At 39.5% G+C, this 19,778-nt stretch overlaps 1 protein-coding gene across 4 annotated transcripts in view; it reads right to left on the bottom strand.

Annotated features, from left to right (window-relative positions):
* myo3a (myosin IIIA) overlaps positions 1–19,778 on the bottom strand; it is a 75,953-nt gene that overhangs the window by 49,789 nt on the left and 6,386 nt on the right. For 3 of the 4 annotated variants that reach the window (XM_042224913.1, XM_042224914.1, XM_042224916.1), the window contains exons 2-3: positions 15,287–15,470; positions 9,706–9,840 (exon numbers count right to left, since the gene is read on the bottom strand). In XM_042224913.1, the coding sequence (XP_042080847.1) occupies positions 9,706–9,840; positions 15,287–15,470 (319 nt within the window). Of the gene's footprint in view, positions 1–9,705; positions 9,841–15,286; positions 15,471–16,417; positions 16,696–19,778 lie in introns of those variants that run through there. The other variant, XM_014336737.2, reaches the window with a different exon arrangement.

Genomic DNA, 19,778 nt, shown 5'->3' with positions numbered 1-19,778 from the left:
AAAGGAAAGAGGACAATGAGCAAAAACTCACCATGAGTCAGCACACACTCTGCTTATACAATGTGTCAAACTCTGGGAAAGATATGCCGAATTTTCATGTGGAAACAGCACGGGGTGAAGCGTTTTGATCATAAGATTTCACAGCGAGAAAACAGGGGGATGATGTTGGAAGTAATTCTATCAATCTTTAGAGGCTTATCTTTCTCAGGCAGCTTAGCGGGAGAGAATGTACATTTTGTATGCAGGGTTTAATCTATGCGGTGATGACTAAGCGGGCTCAAATAAAGCAAATAATCGTATGCATTCAGACAAAGCCAAGATTTATATTAGAAATTATACACCGTTTATGGGACATTCCTCACTGCGGCAGAACACCTCCTCCCCCGAAAAATAGACTTTTGTGTTTGTAGGTGTTTCCTTGCAGCATACAGCATCTTGATATGGACTTCACCGTCAATAGCAATCCCTCCCGGAAAATTACAGAAAATTACCCAGTAGGTTGCCTTGGCAACAACAATAACCCTTAATTTGGGTCTTTCTTTGGGAGATGCCAGAAGTGCATAAAAAATAAAAAGCTCTAAGATGTCAATCAGTGACACTGGGGGATGGAAGTGGACTGAAATGGCGTCTCTTTGCATACGAACCCTGTTTGTAAACACAGACGCTGTTACTCTCTATGGTAAAAGATATCATCTACACATGCATCATTCAACTTTTTATGAGCAATTTTCCATCTTCACTCTTAACTGCATGCATAAAAAACATCCTTGACATTTTCTGGTAGACAGGAAATTTCCATTATAGCTTTTTGTAGTGATCTCTTGCTCTTTTATAACTACACTGATTTCCCTAACTTGTAATTTAAAAGCAAATCAGCCTATAAAATCAGCCTGTTTAAAATGTGTAACACGTGCGAGAAAATGTTAAGACTACCATTCACAATTAATGCAACAAAAATAGTTTTTAACACACATTTCAAATGGTAGGTTACTGCAAGTGGAAGCACACAATGAGGCTTACAGTGTAATATTTATTTTCTCAGGGAAAGGGATGTTTACCCACTGTGTTGTGTAATTTGGGGTAAAGAAATAGCTCCTTATTAGATGGAAAATAATGATGCTAACTTGCAGTGTCATTACCTGCAGTCCTAAGAAAAAGGTACAGCATAGCTCAACAATAGCACCACAACAAAAAGAGTAAAGTAAACATCTGAGGGCCCAAATAGCCAAACAATGAGTGATCTCTTTATAATTCAACCTACAGGGCTTTAAAAAAAATTTGTGCTGACAACAGCAAGCTACAAAGTCATTCCTTTATTTAAAGATCTCAGTGAATACTAACTAAATGTAGTTAATTCATGGGTTACAAGTACCTAGCATTGCAATTACTGATTTTATTGATTTATTTAGTCTATAAACTAACTGGAAGACAAAGATCTCATCTTCAAAATGCTTTTTAAAAATCCATCCAACAGTCTAAAACATAATAAATATAGATGAGACGCTATTGGTATTCACATAAAATTGATATAAGCAGCAAATCATGGCATTTGGGAAGCTGGAAGTAATAAAAATTGGTCCATTTTCCAAAGCAGTAATTTTCTAGAGCTTGGTACAGAACTGAAGATGTAGACAAAGCTACTGATTTGCTGGCTGATCAACGTTCCTACTCTTGCTTACGGCTACAAACTGTAGTTGGTGGCCAAAAGAGTGAGATCACAAGGAGTAGGTAATTTGTAGAGCTGCTTTAAAGGATCGAGTTGGAATCTGACTATGGCAGCTCCTTGGTGAGGTGTTTTGGGCTGGAGATGGTGACTCGTGCGAGGGAGGTCTGGACATCCCTGCTTAGACTGCTGCCCCTGTGACCCAGACCAGATAAGCAGCAGATAATAGACTGATGGGTGGCATTTTAGCATTAACAGCTTTTTAAAATTGAGCTAGTTATTATCTTGTCCCAGAAAGTTCAATTTGTTCATCTGCAGGGGAAAAGTTTATCTAAGACTGAAATATGAGCAATGAAATGTTTCTCCTAGAGAGAGCACTGCGTCCAGATGAAAAGAAGCAACTTTCTGCAATTATTATTATCTTATACTGTACTGTAATCTTGCATTATACCTCAACAAGACAACGGTAAAAGGCCCCGATGGTACCGGCGGAACAAGAGCCACTAAAGTCAAAGTTACTTCTTTGTGTATCTTGCATTTCCATATCTCTTTGAAACACTTTGTCTTTCTTTCCTTGTGCATTTCAGGAATTATATATCACTGCAAATACATTTTATTTCTCATTAGTAGTTTTGTGTCATGTTCATTTGACTTTGTATCCTGATATGTTAACCTCAAATTGAAATGCTGGCCCAAGGTTGGAATGGTAACTATAATCTGTAATCCTTCTACGACACTGAAGGTGAAGCAATTCTTTGACCTTGACGGTGCACTGGCATAAGTTTTCAATGATGTGCCTGTTGTCTGTTTTCTATCTGCCTATCAATCTGCCTATTCATCAGGAGCCCGGAGGACTGTTGCAGGATGGATGGCATGTATCTCAGCTGCCACATAGGAAGCTTAATCACGTCTCCTCTCGGCTATCAGACGTGCAGACAAACTGCAGTTAAGCAGAGAATACCGCAGAGGTTTTCACAGACAGCACAGCACTCTGACAATGAGCGGGGCCTGACGTCAGTCCACATCATTGCTGCCATATCACCTGTCATCATTAAATTACACGAGGCAGACGAAGGAATCCATATTAATGAGAGGTCCGATGTCCCGGATTTAGGTGAGCTAAACGTTAGTGCTCTCACCTTAGCCACAGCGGCCACATCAACAAGTGATCCTGGACATGAACATTAATTATTAGAGATGTGGTGAAGACCTAAATCTCTGCAGAAAGGAAACGACATTGGGAATGTCATAGATGATTGAATTTAATTGTTTAACTGCTTAAATCACATTTACTAACCGTTCTATGAGCTTTAGCACAGATATTCAAACACCTCAAGATTACGGTTTCTTTTCAGAGGCAGAAATTTTAACACTGACAGGAAAACTTAGCCTTTAATGTCAATCATGGATCTTAATTTTAATCTATGACCTCTTTGGTGCTCGTTGATTCCTGTTTCATTTTGTAATCCCATGTTGTCATGCAAACTGGTCAGCTTTACTTTACTTTTGCACTTGCTGAGCATTATCTCTCATGTATGAACTGGGCTGCTTTGAACCATGGCTTTTGCCATCTTCCAGTTAATCTTTGACGTTGTTTAAGCTTTCAGCCTAGAGCCCAGTGTTCATGCCCAATTAGAGGCTATGTTTTCACACTCTTATTAGTTTTCACTTGCTTTTTATCTTTACTCTTATTCAGTCATTATGTTGAGGCATCACAAATAATTGGCAAGGTTTAAAGTACCACAAAATCCTTGGTACGGTTAATGCAACAAAAACTGTTTGTTGAACTCTTGTTGTACTCACTTTTCAAGCACTTTTTTCTTGTGTTATAAATGAAGTACATCCCTTTCCTTTAGCATTTCCACTCCCTAAAAGTTCAGTACAAGATGATTGAAAGAGAGCCTTTTGTCAATCAGGAAGTAAAAAGAAGGAAGTAAAACTCTCACGCTTCAGCAGCTAAATCTGGTTAGCTATGAGACCAGTTAGTAACCCAGTGTACTGTATTCCCAGGACACCGTTTCTACATTTGCAAAACCCCAGCAGCTTTGAAAAAAAAAAAACATAGTATTTGACACACCGAGATCAGGAATGGGTTACTTGGTCAGTTTTTGTGGATGGCTTCTCATCTGCTCCTTTGCCTTATTGAGAAAAACCATGTTGACATGTTGCTCACTATTGAAGAATGTACCAGCAATGGGCTTCAAAATTATTTTTCTTTCTGACACTCATAAAAATCATGAGTCATTTTTACAGTTAGAGACGATTCAATGGAGTTTGATCTTTCCTTGTTACACATTTCACAGATTTGGAAGAGGAACGCACTGCATGAAAAGATTTGTTAAGATTTGCACTCTGTCTTGCTCATCATGTCAAAGAATAAACAAAGGAACACACTGAATATTGAGTGGTTTAGTCTCCATTACAAATGAGGTCAGGTGCTTGTTTAGTCATGTAAATGCAAGTTTTGCATCAAAGACGAGCAAAGAAGTAGATAAAAGAAAGGTAAAGATGAAACAAACTAAACACAGGTGCTCGCTTTAGCCATCTTTCATTAACAGTGTGATTGCATAAAAGTTTAAATTTACATTGTATTTTTTTAATTACCTCATTTATGGATGGATATACCGAGTTGCAAAAGGCTCGAAGAAACATGTTCCCTATGTGTGTGTGTGTGTGTGTGTGTTTGTACTTGTTTAAATATCTTTATGAGGACCAAGAACTGTCATTATACTTGTGGGGACCACCAATAAATATGAGGACCAAATGCCAGTCCTTGTGAATTTGAAGGCATGTTTTGAGGCTCAAAATGTTGTTTTGAGTTTAGGGTTACAATTAGGTTATAGTTCAGTTTAAGGTTAAGCATTCATTTCTGGGGGGTTAGTGTTCGTGTTAGTGAAATCGAGGCATTGTATCTATTCAATGTCCTCATTAAGATCTGAAAACAAACGTGTGTGCGGCATGCTGGACCATCTCCAGAGAAGAGCACTCCCATTGTTACCGTGGCCTTATCGTTTACACGGAGCATAATAGCCGAGGTGTCCACTTTCTGGCACCGTTTATCGAAAGGTCTGATAGAGGGAAACTATTTCAAAACATCATTGTCAATTAACGAGTGCAAAGGTCAAGAGGATGAGCTTGGAGAGAGAAAATGAGTTGAAAAATCCAGGACAAATTGTTGACTTTGACAGGGTGTCCAAGTAGAATGAAGCCAGGAAAGCAAAAAAGGGACAAGCAAAAAAATTTTCATGTGTTTTCAAGCACTGATTCAATGACTAGGGAATTTGTGAACTGATTAAGGCTCACATCATAACACATGTCCTAAAATGTGTAGGTTAGATTAGTTGGTGATTGTAAACTAACCATAGGTGTAGAGTTCAGAGTGTGTGATTTTCTGTCGCTCTGGGATAGACTAGCGACATGCCCAGGATGAGCCCTGATTAAGTTTCTCCTGAACCTTCGAGTCAAGTCCTCGTGCGATCCAGTTTTTGTGTTTTGTGCCACGCTGAAAGGGAAAGCTGTATAGGCTTACTAATGAGAAGCTTCGAGAGATTTATCTCTTTTTTCCACTTATCATTTATCTTTCCCCAGACAACAATGCTAATTATTGTTTTCTTCATGTGCAGACTCTTTATGCAATTTTGGTCCTGACAAAGAATCTTCATAAGCCAATTTCTCCTACCACTGCTGCTTGCTTTTGCTGTTCATTTCCTCTGTGATAGAAAATGATGGTGAAAAGGTTTGCGCTTCAATAGATTGAGTTATCTTTTTCTGCTTCTTCTCTGAGCTGCTCACTTTAGCGGCCGGGGTTTAATTTAATTAATTTGCACACATAGATGAATGACGAATGACATTTTTTTAGCAATCCCAATTTTTTTTTTAAAAAGCACATCCCCAGAGTGATGCAATTTTGATTTAAAACTCCAACATTTTTTATTTTAACTCGATAGAAGATGGTGAACATTTAAAACAAATGACCTTTTAAAGTCTCACAAATGACATGCACATCTAAATTAGCTCCTTATTTCCAGTCAGAGAATAAAAGTCGCTCTAGCGTCACTTTCTTTGAAGTATTTTCAAGCTCTCTGGTAGCAATATTAGGCCTTTATACATGAAAGCATGCTCATCTCTGCCCACATCTGCTGTGATAAAGGAGAACACTACAGAGGCAAAGCCAAAAGCTCGTAGACCCCAATGAAGGGCTAACAAAGTAGCGGATGCAATTTGTATGAATTCTGCTCATAATGAGCGGTCTGCTGTCAGTGCAGGGCAGAGAAAGGCTCCTCTCAGCAGAGCTAAAGGATGGAAAATTACAGTTTAGAAAGGAGGGCCAGTAACCATGGTGAATGACCACCTCACTCCCTGCTTTCCTGTCTTTTTTACTGCTAAAACCCCATGTGCATCTACTTCAGAGCACAAAAACACACACGCACAACACAGCCACTTATTAAACTGTCAGGCAGTGATTTCAGCCTCAGGATTAGCCACCAGATTTGGACTGCTGGTTGCAGATTTGCAAGGGAAATTTTGAGTGGATATGTAACCACGGGGAATAAACAAAGATCACAGCAGATTTATAGTTTTACTCATAGGAATTAAGCCCTGGTAGATAATTTCACTGAACACTCACATGAAACTATCTTAAAAAAACAATAGCACTTTCTTTGTTTTCCTTCAAAAGGATGGTGCTGTCAGCATCTTGATATCTGAGAGAAGTAAATGCAGGGTCCTCTGCAAAGGTCAGGAGAAAGGAGATTGATGAAAGGGGAAGGAAACTCAAGATGGAGAGGTGAAAACTATCTATTGGGCTAGCATAACAGTGCTGCTGTTGATGTGAAGCCCACTGAGCTTGGATTACAGAAATATGGACACTCTGTTCTAGCACTGCTGTACCTGACAATGGAAAAATGTTCAGTGTGAAACAATAATCTCCTAACAGTGGAAAAAAAGGTAGCGTAATAGAAGAACAGGATGAGTATCTTAAATGGAAATCCTGTCGGTCTTCATTTAGCTTTTGTATTTGTTTTTTTTTTTTAGCCTTAAGACTTTGTTTGGATGTTTAGGAAGGGAAACTGGTTGTAGATGGCCTGGGGAAATGGGGCTTTTGGTTAAAGGTTAGCATAATTTTTTGTTGGGTAAACAGTGGTACTAAGAGGTTCATTTATTTATGCCACAAGCTTGTACGTGGTTTTGTTTCAAGCTAAGTATCAACATCAACTATTTCAGCACATTTAGATCTAAACCTTTTAAAAAATCTTTTCACAGAAATGACCCGGGGGGGGCTTTTGTTTGTTAGGCAAATGTATAAAATACCACAGCATGGAGCCACTGAGATATCCAACATCAGTAAAAAAAAAAAAATATAAGCATGAAAAAGAGATTGAAAATCATTCTTTATATTCAACATCAGGCTCGATTTAAATAATGCTTTCTTAACTTCGTAAAAAGTAAAAGGTAACAAATAAACAGATACACCAATAATATCACTAACTAGGACTAGAAATTATTAGTAAGATGATAAGCAACAACAGCACAAAAATACATAAAGATTTTAAAATTGCATTTATATTATTTACTAAATTTATCTACACTGGTCTCATATCATCTCATGTGAAGTGTGATTGTCACAGGCTGCTGCATACTGCTGTTATTTAGAGCCTAGCTGGCCTATTTTGTCCTACTCTCAGTCTGAGTGCACCTCCTTTTACTCCTCCTCACACAAAAACACTTAAATAATATTAATGGAGTTGGTGACAACATGTTCTTGTCATAGTTAAGTCTGACAGTGACGTCAATATAGCTGTTCAGTCATCTCAGCTAATTTAATCACAGCATGCTGTTGAAATAAAATCCCGAGTTGCTGCTAATACACAGTGTAGTGAATACTGAATACTGAAGTGAATCGATTGGCCTGTTGTCACCAATATCCAGTCTAGTATCCAATCCAAATGTGAAATAGGTACACCTAGGGATGGGTATCGTTTAGGTTTTATCCAATTCCAGTCCCAAACCGGTACTTTTGAAACGGTGCCGGTGCTTAAACGGTGCTCGAACCGGTGCTTAAAGAATGAAGAACACAAACTTTGTCCAAAAACCTCTCATGTTTAGCTGTTTTTTTGTAAAAAGATAACAATGTTAGCCTTTTCTGCAGCTATAGGGGATATATGGTATCACTCTTGGCTGGAAGCAGTGCTTAAACAATGGAAAAAACACAAACTTTGTCCAAAAACCTCTCATGTTTAAGTTTTCCACTTTTTCTTTGGTCATTTTAGCCTTTTTGGCCAGGGTGAAGGGAGTATCTGCCATCAAACAAGAAGACAGCTGCATGTAACTACGAACGGTGTTTGCTAGTTCACCTTACATGCATTAATTTAATAACGTGGTTAGCCTACTCAACGTAAATTACACACGAACAACGAAAAGAAGTCCAGAAGTCCAGACGCTTTTCTTTGCAAGCTCCTTTGACTACGATGACCTGGATGACTGAGAACCTTCACAGACACACACGAACAACATTAAGCTACTCCCGCAGAGAAGAACGGCTGCTGCTGCTATCATGATCATCATCATTTCTGCTACACTGGCAGGGCTAGGGGCCAGGACTCTCCTCTTCGGGTTTTTGGGGGATGTTGCTAACTCCGGGACCGATAACAGGCACCACACCCGCAGTAGATGTGCTCGGTGTGAGGTCTCGCAGCAAGCTATCAAATACGGCGCATTTCTCGGCTTTTAAAAAAACGCTATGCGTCGCCAGGTGTTTCATCAGATTCGAGGTGTTACCTCCTTTGCACAGTATCACCTTAAAGCACTTGTTGCAGGCTGCTGAGTTTGCACCTTTTGCTGTGAAGTACAGCCAGACTTTTGACTTAATCACCGGAGGACTACTTCAGCCAGCTCTGAAGGCTTCTCCTCGCCTATCCGTAAGTCTCCTCCCAGTGACATAAATTGTCAAAGTCATACAGAAAACAGTGGTTTACCAATGGCAGCAAGAAATGCTCTCTGGGGCTCATGCATGTGTATTTAAGGGATATTTCAGAAAAAAAAGTGATTAATTAACCTGCAGACCAACATTTCCATCCCTTGAGACAAATTACATTATAGTCCATTCGACAGAAACACCACACACACACACACACACACACACACACACACACACACACACACACACACACACACACACACACACAAAAAAACATATCTAACCATTTTGGACGATGGCTGTTTCATTTCTTATCAAACCTCCTTGAGATTGCTGACAGTGTTTTCCAGACATCTCCAGGTTTGTACTGCTCTCTATCAAAGCAGGAACACAAATTACATGGTCCGACTGCCAAAAGGCAAAGAAAACCAATATCTGACACAGTGTTCGACCCCACAAACACTTTCTCTCCTCTGAGGTTGACCTCCATTACATGTTTGTCTGGAGCTTGACATTTCTAAAGGGCTACAGCAGAAAATGAAAAAAGGAGAAAGATGGAGAACGGGGGGAGCTGACAGGAAGGATTTTTGAGGAGTACTGAAAGCAGCAGCAGTAGCAAGGTCTCCTTGAACCTTCATGAAAATATCACGGCTGCATCTGGCTTTTCTCGTGCACCAGCAGGTGCAAACAAGGAAAGGCTAATTCAAAAAAGGCAATTTCAGTGTGTTGTATCTTCAGTTCTACAACAGAAATCAACTACAACAAGGAACATTTCAACCTGTGCTCCAACTTTATACAGAGGGTGTATAAACTAATACATGAAGACAGCTCCTGTTAACAGAAATCCCTGCTGTGCTGCTCTCAGCAGGGCGCTCACAACACGCAATCTAACCTCCCCCCCTCCTGGTACTAACTGGCCTGCGACCAAATCCCCCAGGTGCTCTATAAGTAAACTCCTAGACTGCCCATTGTGGCTAAAACTGTTACATAATCCCTGACCGCTGTACATACCTGGCAAGACTTCCTGTTTGTAGTATAATAAGGCTTTTGCACCTACAGTATATGCTCTCTAAGATCCAAGTCAAATCTGCCTGTGACAAAAACACAGACAATGTTGTGCTCTTACCTCTAGTACGAGCCACAGCTGATCCCCACATTTGATGTCCTTCTTGTAATACATCCCGTAAAACTTGACCACATTGGCATGGTCAGAAAGAGCTTTGAGGATGTTGTATTCAGCTTCAATTTCCTCATCGATATCCTGAAACACAAGAGCAAACATCAGCTAAGTGTGTACGACACACACATTTTAACACCTACAATCTCATCTTTAGCTATTTTTTTTACCAGCCATATTTTATCTTTGAATGTTTAATGCCAAATAACAGAGTAATAGAGGTAATACTAATTACTACCTGGACTACTGTCTAGGCATGAGTTAAATAATATTAATACCATTTTCATACTGGTAGAAAAATTTGAAATTATGAACTGGAGAGGGTTACTTCACATAAGATAAAAGCTATTACTTTTTTAATAATCCCAATGTTGGGGAATTTTTTTGTTACAGAAGCTAAAAATAAGACCAAACACACCCAATTAATAGCTTGAATCATTTTAGCTTAATAAAATAACATACAATCTTACTTTAAAGTAAAAAGTAATTTGTAAAAAGAACAAAAATTGTATATTAAAATAATTTTATGTTTAAATACAAATATTAAGAAATGACAAGAAATACATAAGAGTAAAATATCTAAAATTCAAAAAGCAAAAACCAAATTAAAATGAATTTAGTACAATAAATATATCAAATATCAGCTGACATGTAAGTGGCTCAGTAACAGTCATGCTCATTAATAACTAGTGTATGAAAGTGTTACATAATGTATACTTTTATCACTGTTTTTTACTTCAAAAACAACAAGCCATGTTGTTTTTGAAGTGATCTATAAATAAAGTTGGATTGGATTGGCTGATTGACAAGTTGTTACATTTACAAAGTTATTTATTGCTTGTTACAGTGTTTATGCTAAGCAGAGCTAACCATCCACTAGATCCTGCTTCTCGGTCCTCTTAGTTTAACTCTAACCAAGAAAATAACAATATAAAGATCAGCTGAATGGATACTTTGTTATTATTGCTTACATTTTTCTTTCATTTATTTACCTTCTAGACTTTGTGGAGAAAACTGTAATTTATTTGCTTTCTCTCTCAACTTTTTCTATTCCTACACCAGTAGTGATGAGGAGGATACTCTCAACTATCTTCATTCAAGAGAACAGTGACAGAGTTGTGGTGATATCACAGATACACAGCCAATGCAATGTCCATAAACCAGACTTTGAGAATGATTCATTTCTTTGTCCTGTGACTTCTAAGACATGTATCTGCAGCTCCTCATTTAACTGCTTTGCAACCTTTTTAAATATCAAGAACGTCATCGGTTGCCTGATTTGATCAAAGAAAAACAGAGCGACCGACCTTCGGACACTATGCAAAGTCTCCACCATTTATTCTGTAATTTAATGTGGGCGAAAGGACATATCCAGGACATGTTAAATACAGCAGTCATCGTATACTCTTCTTCTGAATGTTGCACGGTTATTAAAGCCTAAAGACCGGGAACTTTTAGCATATAATGCAAATCGTGCTGGCGGACATTTAATCTTGTACAGTATTTAGTACTATATCACAAGTGATAAACAGTAGCAGTAGTAGTACTGAGTAGTACTGATAAATAGTACTGAGCAGAATCCTATTGTAGTTGGTGGCATCGGAAGTCTGACACCCCTCGTACAGAGTCCTGAAACCAGATTTTTGATTTCAAACATATGGTTTGGGGGTCAAAATGGGCACGGCAAAGACTCTAATTCCAATGGATGGTTTTGGAAAATGTGAAGGAGGGCATAATTTTTTAGACTTCCTACGTTCATGCTAAACCAAAGTAATTACATTTTTTTCATGTTTTGTCTGTAAAAAAACAAAAAAAAATAGTTTTATAATTACAACAAAGACAGGGCAACAAACTACTTAACACTTTGTTGAAATTGCACCTTTGATATATGAAGATTTCTTAGGGACTAAATGTGCAGTTAAACTTTTCTTTACATTTCTGACAGAAATGGGAATTTCAAAGATCCAGGCCACTTAAGATCAAAGTGGCTATATGTGGCCCACAATGTAAAATGACTTTGCTTTATACATTTAATGTAGCTTAAGGTAGAAAGCAAAAGTACAGAAAATTACTGGACTACAAATCGCTTTTCATCAAAAAAAGTAAAAAGAAAAAGATAAAGCTTTGAACTAAACATAACATACAGTATTTAAAAAATCTGTACTGCATCTTCTATATGTGAACGAAATGAGTGCAGTGATTAAGATTATGGTAATGATGCACTTTCCGTTTCTTCATAATTAGAAACAAATCCCCTCCCAAATCAATGAGACTTGAAGAGTGTGTTTAATAGAAGAACCCTGCTGCTCATTAAATTCCTCTAAATAAACCATGCACTATAACGTAGACTCAAAATAGACAACACAATAGATGAAGAATGGTAACAAACAGACTACTCAAATATGGTAATGCTCAGAAATGTAAGACATCTGAGGTAATCTTCTATAAATGGTAAATCTAGTAATTATAAAAAATGTTGACTCTATAGGACAGATCAGTCCCACAGTGTCATGTTTAACATCATGTTTCCCTGCAGCATGACAGTCTTCTTCTCTTTAGTCCGTTTCTTTTTTTTCTTCTCCGTCTTCACACACTTCCTCTGTAATGCCAAATTTGTGTTTTGGCTCTGTACTAAAGCACCCCACAAGCAACGCAAGTCCAAAATGATCAGAGTGCTAAACTGATATCATCAGAGGCAATTTGCTGAGATAATTTGCTGATGGTTGTAGATGGGAAGAATAGTTACAAGAATCTCGCTTGAGGTGTTTCCAACCTGCTTGGCTTTATTCTCTTCACAGGCTGAGAACAAAGCAGAGCAGAGTGATGTTTATCTTACCGAGGGCAGAGCTAATGAGTCAGACTACACTGATGATTTGATTTTTTGTGCTTGCAAAGCCAGAGGTTTTTCACATCATAAAGGTTTTTCTTTCTTTGTGAGATGGCAGGGCCTTTACTGTTTACTTCTCAGTAAGTTTTCTACCCAGCTATTTACACTCAACAAAAATATAAACGCAACACCTTTGTTACTGCTCCCATTCCCCATGGGATGGACGTAGAGACCTAAAATTCATTCCAGATACACAATATAACCATCCCTCCCAAACAGTGGTCACAAATCAGTCCAAATGTGTGGTAGTGGGCACATCTGCTATATTGAGATAATCCATCCCACCTCACAGGTGTGCCACATCAGGATGCTGATCTGACATCATGAGTAGTGCACAGGTGTACCTCAGACTGCCCACAACAAAAGGCCACCCTGGAATGTGCAGTTTTGTCTCACAGCAAAATGCCACAGATGCCACAAGCAATGAGGGAGCGTGCAATTGGCATGCTGACAGCAGGAATGTCAACCAGATCTGTCGCCCGTGCATTGAATGTTCATTTCTCAACCATAAGCCGTCTCCACAGGCGTTTCAGAGAATATGGCAGCACATCCAACCGGCCTCACAACCGCAGACCTCGTGTAACCACACCAGCCCAGGACCTCCACATCCAGCAGGTTCACCTCCAAGATCGTCTGAGACCAGCCACCCAGACAGCTGCTGGAACAATTGGTTTGCACAACCAAACAATTTCTGCACAAACTGTCAGAAACCGTCTCAGGGACGCTCAACTGCATGCCCGTCGTCCTCATCGGGGTCTTGACCTGACTCCAGCTCGTCGCCGTAACAGACTTGTGTGGGCAAATGCTCACATTCGATGGCGTCTGGCACGTTGGAGAGGTGTGCGCTTCACGGATGAATCATGGTTCACATTGTTCAGGGCAGATGGCAGCTGAGAATGTCCCAGTTCTTGCATGGCCAGCATACTCACCGGACATGTCACCCATTGAGCATGTTCGGGATGTGCTTGACCGGCGTATACGACAGCGTGTACCAGTTCCCACGAATATCCAACAACCTCGCACAGCCATTGAAGTGGAGTGGACCAACATTCCACAGGCCACAATTGACAATCTGATAGACTCCATGCGACGATGTGTTGCACTGCATGAGGCAAATGGTGGTCACACCAGATACTGACCGGTTCTGGGTCCCCAGACCCCCAATAGCGCAAAAAACTGCACATTCCAGGGTGGCCTTTTGTTGTGGGCAGTCTGAGGTACACCTGTGCACTACTCATGATGTCAGATCAGCATCCTGATGTGGCACACCTGTGAGGTGGGATGGATTATCTCAATATAGCAGATGTGCCCACTACCACACATTTGGACTGATTTGTGACCACTGTTTGGGAGGGATGGTTATATTGTGTATCTGGAATGAATTTTAGGTCTCTACGTCCATCCCATGGGGAATGGGAGCAGTAACAAAGGTGTTGCGTTTATATTTTTGTTGAGTGTAGATTTCCTTTTAAATACCAGCTGGTATACATAGCCTATGGGCACACTTCAGGTGAAATGTAATGAAAAATCATGACTTTTAACCTTGGAAGATCATGTGTACTCCCTGTTCCAGATATCAAGCTCTAAAAAAAAGGTAAAAAATAATGAAACATATAAAATACACATTTTCAGTTTAAAAAGATGAAATTCGATCACATTTAAGGTGTCATACAACAGGGAAAACTACACTAACAATCAACTAAAACTAAAGTAAAGATGTAGGAAAGTAAAAACACCCAGAAATCGATGATGTAAATTAAACACTTGCCATGTCACAAGACATTAACGTGTACTTCTTGTGCCATCACTAAGAGCAAAACAATATGTATAGATATATATACTAATCAGGCATTAACATGACATTATGCTTAAAATTGTGTTGGTCCCCCTTTTGCTGTAGTTGGGGCCTCACACTTGTTTGACCAGCACAATCCACAGATGGTCGATTGTTGGCATCTTGTTGGCGCTTTTGGTGGCAAACAAGCCTCAGCATGGGCACGGTAACTGGTCTATAGCCCCATAAGCAACAAACTATAATGCACTGTGTATTCTGACACCTTTCTATCACAACCAGCATTGCATTTTTGCCGATTTGAACTACTCTCATCTGCTCATCTGTTGGATCAGACCCAATGGTCAGCCTTTGCTCCCTGTGTACATCAATGAGCTTTGACTGTCCATGACACTGTTGCTGGTTCATCTGTAGCTGGTCAGTGAGTCATCAGAGTTTTGGTAATTTTTACACACTGTGCACTTGGCACTGATCAGTTTCGCTCTATAAGTTCTTGGTCTGACATTTTGTGGCTGAATCACTGTGTTTTCTAAATGTCAGATGTGAAATACGTGGAATATGTAGGAGGGAAAAATTTCACAAATGCACCTGTTGCAATGGCGACATCCGTTGCAGTGCCATACTGAAATTCAGTGAACTCTATAGAATGACCTATTCTAAGCGCTGGATTCCTGAAAACACCTGAATTCAAAGATTAAGTGATATGATCCAGTACTTACAGAAACAAATTACAAAAACATATTACAATTCCAAATTGTAGCCGTTACTTTCTTTGTTTCAGTCATAAAAAATATTGAAGAAGTCTTAAAGCTCTTTCACAATGTACTTACTATGTAACAAACTCAACTTACATGGATCGGATCCAGTATCTTCACAGCTGCTTTACTTCCATCTATTTTATTAAGCACCTTATAGACTTTTCCATAGGTCCCTTTACCAATTGTCTCGATGATTTCCCAGGTGTCGGTCGGATCTGGAAAGTTGTCAAAGACAATCGATTTCCCTGATCGTGGAAACATCTTTAAGAGATATCTCCTGCAGAATGGGAAAAACACATGTACATGTGGGTCAGTGATAGAGAAGGGGCATTGTGCTGTGTGTGACCTATATTATACACCAGTTAGTGCAGCTATACTGTTATTAATCCATGTCTGAACTGAGTAAACACATTAGTAAAGAGCTCAGATGAAGGGGATTTAAAGCTATTGTGCAAGTAGCCTACATAATGTACAGTAGATCTTTTCCTTCAGATTCTAAATTCAACACCTGAAGCTTAATCAGATGAGTGTTCAAAGTTCACGGTTTGTTTGGGAATTAAACTGGAAGTGTTTTACTTGAGGATAATCCGGGGATGCAATATAGATGGGGGGTTAAATTGGGTCTTTAGGGGATTTAACGCCCATCTATATCTGCAGTAAATATTACATCTAGAGGAAATAGCTTTGATTTTCAGCAGATTGAAGCTTTATAACATAACAATGCATAAAAATAAAGGCAACAACTGTGCTTGCCTTCATTAAGACTCTTCAGTGTCCTGTTACAGATAAATGGGATGTCTTAGCTTTAAGTCACAGCTTTTCTGTAAACACTCAGAGGGGTGTGCTTCCTACTTTCAGGTCCAATCAAACACATTCCCAATTTTTAAGGCTGATATCATTCGACACCAAATTAATCAAGATATTCAGCAAGATACATCCAAAATGGCAAGGTGATAATATGTACATATATTTTAAAAAGCAAACAGCTATTAGTAAATAAACCCATATGTTGTCTTTGCATGGAAATATGCAGAAGAAAGTTCAGGTTCTGCAGATCAATCAGATAATTACATGAAATGCAATTACAGCCAAATCTCAAGAGAGTCTTTCGTGTATCCTTCAAAGGTGTCTGTCTGTCATCACAGATTTGTTCCCATAACTCAAAGAACCACATCCACAAAGCTAAAACAAAGACAAAAGCACAACTCTCTAAATCAAACTTACATTATTCTCCGAAATCAATGCAGCACATTTTTGGGGGGAAAACAAAGCAATTAATCCATTTCTGTGCAAAAGGTTAGCAGTGGCAGGCCAGCCTGGCCCGGCAGTGAGTACCACAAACAGAGGAGGAGCTAACGAAAGCTAATCTCACTAGCAATTCCCCTGCTGCAGGGCTGCCATTGGAAACTAGCTCTGAGAGATTGGAGATACAGTGGGATTAGCAGGAATTAGTCTCTGTTGCAGCATGAGCCTTTCCCCATATAGATGCCCATTCACACACAAAAGAAAACTAGCTCGAGTGGAAGTGCACAGTGATGCAAAAAGCCTTCTTCTTCTTTTTATTATCATTTTTCACTTTATTTTGCGGTGAGAGAAGACTGCCACCCAGGGTGCCATCTTATACTCAGCTCCTGCAGTTATTTTATCTGAACTAGTTAAGATGATTTAAATTGTACAGATTCCTGCACACAGCAAGATAAAACTGGCAGACAGGCACATTATTTTGCAGAGATATCATCAGCCATTGCCCATGCAGAGCAATTAGACTCCTATACATGTATCCTTGTGTAGGTAATTGCACTTGTAATGTACATTGCCCAAGTAATCCACAGACATCCTCAATAATACATCATTGCCTGTGTGTGTCAACATGCTGCGACACATGAGAGGGGAGGGCGAAACCTAAGGACTCACAGTGGACACCTCCAACAGGATCACAAGCTGCAAGGAAGTAACCCTTTAGAGGAGGCAGTGTGCGTGAGTTTGTGACTGCATGCATGTGGTTATTTAAGCTTGTGTGCCCCAGAGTACTGGCTGCCTGTCACTTTTCATTAGCTGTTAAAGGTTGTGGCATTAACCATAGTCTGTGTGCACAAATAATGAAATGCAGATGTGTAACTGAGCATGTATTTACTGCTTTGCTATTATTTGATAGAAATAATACAGTTTTGTTGCTGTTGTTTTGTGTCTTGTTTATGTGAAAATTAAATATAAATGTGTGGGTTTTTTTTAAGTCAAGTGAAGGCACACTCCTTGATCTGAGTGGCGTCTGATCAGGACGTCTGGCCACTTGAGGCTACTCTGTAACCCTGATGAATAGGTTAACGTTTCAGCTTAACCTTGGCACATGAAGTTTGCCCGTCTACAAGCTGAGATAATCTGCCTCACTGGGCTCATCAAAGTCAAAAAACACAGCGCTCCCACTCAGACAACATGAGCTTGGTAAAAGAATTCTCTGAAGCAAGTGGCTACGACTGGAAAGACACAGAAAAAGATCCTCATAATATCAAGTCAAATAAGCCCATGTGAATAGACGAAACTTGAAAGCATAGCCACAGAATTTATTAGAAATAATATAAAAGTACAAACAATAAGGCATGTCACATCTTGCAAACAGTTCATCGACAGCTGTAGCAGCTTAACTTCTCCACATAGTAAACATAAGTTACACTTTACAATCTTTACAGACTTAAATGTTGCCAAATTATTACAAGTGAACTAACTTTACTGACCTTTGATGGCTTGCAGTGAAAAGGCACAAAGCGAACAGAGACACATGGATGGTAAGGATAAAGCATAGATTACACTTTCACATATGCACGCGTACACACACACGGTATCCATACAGCCTGCACTGGGCTACTACTTTGCCACTCCCAAAGTTTGCAAATAAGAAATCCAAATGAAGCAGCCTTGACGTGTTTATGTTTGCAGTCAAAGCTGAAAACATGTTTAGGTAAGTCAAGAAGCTGGATCAGCCAGTATAAAAGTCAGTATCATACTTACTCTTTCCTAAGTGCATTAACATGCTTGGGTATCAGTTGTGGATGGCAGCAGCAGCAGCAACAGACCAGAGCAGGATGTTGTTCCTGTGTGCCCCAGCCACCTCTGCTATGTATTATACATCAAGAATAAGGAACACTCGCAAAGTTATTATCCCCAAGTAATTGGTTTTAGTAATTATCTTAGGCATGAGGACATCCAGTAGCCAGCAGCCGATCAATTGATAGTGTCATAAATTAACCTGCAGAAGACAAGCTAACAACGGGCGAGTATACGGACGACAACAAGGAGCGAGTCAGGTGAAACAGGCCATGGCTGCTCTGGTGCTCCTCTCAGCATCATTCAGCAGTGTCCCATTACACGGGTGCTGCTGGGGAAAGAGTCCCAGCAGTGCCAGCAGAGCTCGGCTGAGAGTTCAGTTCAAAGGGCTCGAGTGATGTTATCTGAAACCTGCTTCACATAAAGTTTATTTAATGCAGTCATTTTATATCAGTAAGTCCAACTCTTTATCGTTTTTGACACGTAGAATGAAGTCAGAGAGTCAAATATTGTAAGGATGAACAAAACCTGAGAAAGAGATTATATTTATTTTCACTGCATGTGAGCGCCCTGTTTGCACAGACTGTAAAAAAAAAAGACTAACGTGACATCATCTATTGATTAGCCCTATTATGAAAAACTGACCTTGATGTTTTCAGCGTTGCCGTCTTCGTGTTTTGAAAGCGAGGTGTGAGAAACCAAGGCACCACACCTCATTAGCCAATCAAGATATTCTGGATGATCTTCCTTCTTGACTCTAATAATGACCATAATTTACCAAATGAACGTAATGGTTTATTTAATATGACATTGAAATAGTGACTGAGTCTGTAAAGCCATCAGGGAAGCGTTTTCAGAGGTCTCGGAATGAGGGAAAGACTGACTCAGCTGAGCTGGGGCTAGTAGTTGCTACAAAATCTGCGCCATGACCAATCTGAATCATTGATACAAGGCAGTACAGAGCCATGCTTTCATGTACTTTGACCCAAATTTTAACCCTACAGTCTGTATGTGGCAGCAGAAATCAAGACCCATCAGAGCAGGGAAGATTTTTCCAGTCTTCAGTTGTCTAATTCTGGCAAGCCCCTGTGATTGCAGCCTCAGTTTTCTGTTGTCAGGTGACAGGAGTGGCTGTTCTGCTGCTTCAAGATTTCATGTGCTGTTTGTTCAGAGATGCACTTTGGTAAACGTTGGTTATTCGAGTTACTCTTGGCACTTTTCCTCTAACGTCTGGCATCAACAAACCATTTTAACCCAAAGAACTGCCAGTCCATTAACGAGCAGCTGAAAAAAAACACCTAATAAAGTGGCCATGACTTTTAGAACTACATGACAGTCTTCTTAGAAAGTTGCATCCATTACACACTAATAGCCTCTTAAGATGTAAAGCTGCAGACATGATGGCTGAAGAAACTCTCATCACTCTTTAGCTTAAGAGTGACTCTTTAAAAGCTTCACAACACAGGGAAAAGCCAGTAAAAAACAAATCTATAACGACCTGTTTGTCTTCTTAATTTTGACAAAACCAGTCTCTATCAGTGCT

This window comes from Haplochromis burtoni, unplaced genomic scaffold, assembly GCF_018398535.1.
Source record: "Haplochromis burtoni strain Fernald_Lab_line unplaced genomic scaffold, NCSU_Asbu1 Contig_155, whole genome shotgun sequence".
In the NCBI taxonomy this organism is placed as follows: Eukaryota; Metazoa; Chordata; class Actinopteri; order Cichliformes; family Cichlidae; genus Haplochromis; species Haplochromis burtoni.
The sequence above is the reverse complement of the archived record's forward strand: the minus strand, read 5'-3'. Positions and strand labels throughout refer to the sequence as shown.